At 37.6% G+C, this 4,529-nt stretch overlaps 1 protein-coding gene across 1 annotated transcript in view; it reads right to left on the bottom strand.

Moving 5' to 3' along the window:
- Positions 1-1,483: 1,483 nt before the first annotated feature.
- Positions 1,484-4,529, bottom strand: part of LOC113820505 (uncharacterized) — a 75,726-nt gene continuing 72,680 nt past the window's right edge. Inside the window, exon 4 of the mRNA XM_070144550.1 lies at positions 1,484-2,935. Coding sequence (XP_070000651.1) covers positions 2,786-2,935 — 150 coding nt within the window. The 3' untranslated portion in view covers positions 1,484-2,785. The remainder of the gene's footprint in view (positions 2,936-4,529) is intronic.

Genomic DNA, 4,529 nt, shown 5'->3' with positions numbered 1-4,529 from the left:
AAAAATGTACCACATTCATTTCCAGTATTTTTATTTTCTTTCTGTATTATCTGAAATTATGTAACTTACCTTTGTGTTTGATGAATGATTTAACGTTGATAGAAATCTTAATTTTGGAATAACTGAAAGACTTGTTCGGAAGTGTAGCACGAGCTAACAACCCTCGCACAGCTGTAACCTCTAACAATAAGGTATTTAGAGGCTTTCTCTCTATGTAAACAATGGAGAGGAAATGTACAGTGCAGAATGAAACACGTACAGATAAAAGGGTGTTAGATTTAAATGAAAACGCTGCATTCTAGTTTTGTTTATTGCACAATTAATTTAGCCATAAAACACCAAGCTAATGCTGCTGCCTTGTACATTTACATAAATAATCTGATATTACAATAAAAATAACATCTTTAAAAATTTCCCTTTCAATTGAGTTATCTTCTAAGCAAAATATGACACATGTTATACATAGAATTCCACTCGCTCTACATATGTTCATTCACACAGTAAATAGATTATCACATGAATATAAACCACTTGCAACAACGAGTATACAATACAACTTCACTTCAGTCTGTTTCCCCCGAATTTCAAGCTCGCGAGGGGAAAAATCGCGGTTTACCCCCCCCCCCCCCCACCGACCCTTTTCCACATGACTCAGATTTTTTTTTTTTTTTTTTGGCCTTAGTTTCCCCATTGGTCGGAGAGACGAGGGTTTTCCGGTCATTTTTTCCCCTTGACATGAGTGTATACATTTTCTTTCAGGATTTCCCCTCAGTCTGCAAGGGAAAAGGGGGAATTCCCGATTATCATTTAACCAAAGGATGAAATGTATCATCATGTACCTGTACTCCTGTTGAATAATGTATACTTTATGTATGTATACGTAGTTATGCCTTTGTTGGTGCTCGTTATTTATATACAACTTCTGAAGAGATACTTGTTTCCCTCGAAAATCAGTTCTATATTGTCAAGAATCATATAAGTTATTCTTCCTTTATCATATCGGATCATAGACAAATCACGCTTTATAAAGTCCGCGTACAGAACCAGTAACTTTTTCAAGTTGTTTTTCTATCCTATAACTTTCATGTACATTTTTTTTTTTTTGTCTCTCTATGTAACATTATTTTTACTTTGTGAAATCTCTTGTGCTAATACATAAAACTGGAATATTAAATTGCCAATGATATTAACGTTGAAAGAGGATTACGCAGTTTCTTGTATAATTATTTTTTATCATTAATTATCATTCATGTAGCGATATCAATATGGACGATTGCTAGACGTTTTTCTGTTACTAATGAATTACCTCAGAACTTTTGTGTGTGTATATATTTATATATATATATATATATATATATATATATATATATATATATATATATATATATATATATATATATATACATATATTACACATACACACATACACAGCACACACAAACACTCTCTCTCACACACACGCGCGCGCGCGCGCGCACACACACACACACATACACACACACACACACACACACACACACACACACAAATACTCTTTCTCTCACACACACGCACACAGACACACACGCAAACATACACACACACTTACACACACACACACACACAAATACACACACGTATACATATGTGTGTGTATTTATAATTAATCTTTGTATCTTTGTTAACAGACACCCATACCAGTCTCTCTCTCTCTCTCTCTCTCTCTCTCTCTCTCTCTCTCTCTCTCTCTCTCTCTCTCTCTCTCTCTCTCTCTCTCTCTTCCTCTCCTCCTTCGCCAATACCCTCTCTCTTTTCTTCTCTTTCGTTCGTCGAACATTGAGTGACAGCTCTACCCCAAAAGGCCCATTATATTTGAAAGGTCCTTGAGGTCGCCCTATATTTTGGCTTATTTTTTGAGACTTCTTTCCTTCATCATTTTTCCTCTCTCTCCTTCCTTCTATTAAGGTGAGGCGATATAGGCAATGTGAATGAAAAACCATTATAATCCAAATGCATTAATTAAATCTCAGAAAGGCGGCTCTTCATCTGTCAGGAATCTCGCCAAATGAAAAATAAATGTTTATTTCTGAGAAAAAATCTTTTTTTTTTCTTTTTTCTTTTTTTACATCATGGCGTTGTGGTTCTTTCGGATATGTAAATTTTAAGAATACAGATCACGACTCTTTTGAATAAATGATGTTTATTTATTGGTATATACCATCAACTGATTATCATATTTTTCACCGTTTCATATCCTGTATTTTTTCGTTTTCTTCAGAGCGATCCAGTTTGTCACTGTGCACTATAGGCCTAGAAATATATAATCTTTACATGATAAATGAGCTATGCATTTCCTCTACTTTTTTTATCTATACCCTGTTATCAGAAGGTGACGGTTAAGATGATCACACGATCACATAATGCTAATTAAGAACGCTTGATTTACGTATACAATGTGTAATGATTATTTCAAACTTGTTTTTGCAGTGATGTGACGTTGAGTTCATTGCCACAAATATAGGAAACGTATGAATGGTCAGACAAACTTCACAGAGCAATAGCGTTTTGATGTTTTATCTCGATTAGAATTACATGCACCTCTGTAGCAATGTGGTTGCATGTAATCCTGATGAACCTATAACACCAAAGCGCAGCGAATTGAATCCTAGCTCTGTGAAATGATTGGTTTTCTGTTCTTACGTTTCCTGGATGTGATACCGGTTACAGAGCCACGTGTCTAAGCTTCACAACATGAAAGTGCGTGATAGTATCCCTCTATGTCTGTGTTGGTGATGCAGGCTTACAATCACTGTTGCATCTCTTTCCTCATGGAGCTTTTCATGAGGTAGGCGATGTGTTGGAAGAGCAGGACCCACGCCTCCTCCAGCTCGGAACTCCACTGGTTTTCCTCTTCCATCGACGGTCGTATGGAGGTTATGAACTGAGGACCCACGTACTGCAAGGGGACATAAAGGCTAGTTAATATCTAGTTCTGTTAAAAAATGCTTTCCTTATTATTAGTTCCTACACCACGCCTGCCTGCTTAACTATGTATGTGCCTACTTGGGTCTATGTATGTGCTTACTTAGGTCTATGTATGTGCCTACTTAGGTCTATGTATGTGCCTGCTTAGGTCTATGTATGTGACAACTTAGGTCTATGTATGTGCCTGCTTAGGTCTATGCATGTGCCTACTTAGGTCTATGTATGTGCCTATTTAGGTCTATGTATGTGCCTACTTAGGTCTATGCATGTGCCTGCTTAGGTCTATGTATGTGCCTACTTAGGTCTATGTACGTGCCTACCTAGGTCTATGTATGTGCCTACTTAGTATGTGCCTACTTAGGTCTATGTATGTGCATACTTAGGTCTATGTATGTGCATACTTAGGTCTATGTATGTGCCTACTTAGGTCTATGTATGTGCCTGCTTAGGTCTATGTATGTGACAACTTAGGTCTATGTATGTGCCTGCTTAGGTCTATGCATGTGCCTACTTAGGTCTATGTATGTGCCTATTTAGGTCTATGTATGTGCCTACTTAGGTCTATGCATGTGCCTGCTTAGGTCTATGTATGTGCCTACTTAGGTCTATGTACGTGCCTACTTAGGTCTATGTATGTGCCTACTTAGGTCTATGTATGTACCTGCTTAGGTCTATGTATGTGCCTACTTAGGTCTATGTATGTACCTGCTTAGGTCTATGTATGTGCCTACTTAGGTCTATGCATGAGCCTACTTACCTGCCATCCTGTCTGTCAATCAACATAACGATTTCCAGAATCATACAAGTTGTCTCGATTATGAACAGCTGGATTCACTGTTGACTTATAACACCTTATCATCTTGTGAGATTACTAAGTTTAAATCACAACTTACTGCATGACTATTATGAATACAGATACATAATTTGCATACGCCTTCAAAGCAATTCTAAAAAAAAGAATGAACAAAGTGACATAGATGCCAAGTTTCATCATTCTCTCTCTGTCTCTGTCTCTCTCTCTCTCTCTCTCTCTCTCTCTCTCTCTCTCTCTCTCTCTCTCTCTCTCTCTCTCTCTCTCTCTCACTCACTCACTCTCTCTCTCTCTCTCTCTCTCTCTCTCTCTCTCTCTCTCTCTCTCTCTCTCTCTCTTACACGCCCACGCTATGGTATCTAATAAATACACACACGCGTGCTTACCTCTTCACTCACTATACACACTCCTATATAAACAGCAAGAGTTAATATAGAGCAATAACAGACACCAGATTCCCTGCCAGCAGCCAACAAACACCCCTTCGCTCCCTCTATACATCTTCCGATCCCTAAGCTCAGTGATTCTTAATCTTTTCACTCTCCCCTTTGAAGAATTGTCTATAAACTCGTGGCACTCCCTTCCATTATTTTATCCCGAGTGGTACCGCGAATAATGTTGAAAAATGAAATACAGATACAGAGAAAATGCTGATTCTATTTGAAGGATGATAGTCATCACTATCTATCTTGGTAGATCATATAATTTGCATAAATAATGTGAGAAAGAAAGAGAGAGAGAAAGAGAAAGAGAA

Source organism: Penaeus vannamei, chromosome 32, assembly GCF_042767895.1.
Source record: "Penaeus vannamei isolate JL-2024 chromosome 32, ASM4276789v1, whole genome shotgun sequence".
NCBI classification, from domain to species: domain Eukaryota; kingdom Metazoa; phylum Arthropoda; class Malacostraca; order Decapoda; family Penaeidae; genus Penaeus; species Penaeus vannamei.
The sequence above is the reverse complement of the archived record's forward strand: the minus strand, read 5'-3'. Positions and strand labels throughout refer to the sequence as shown.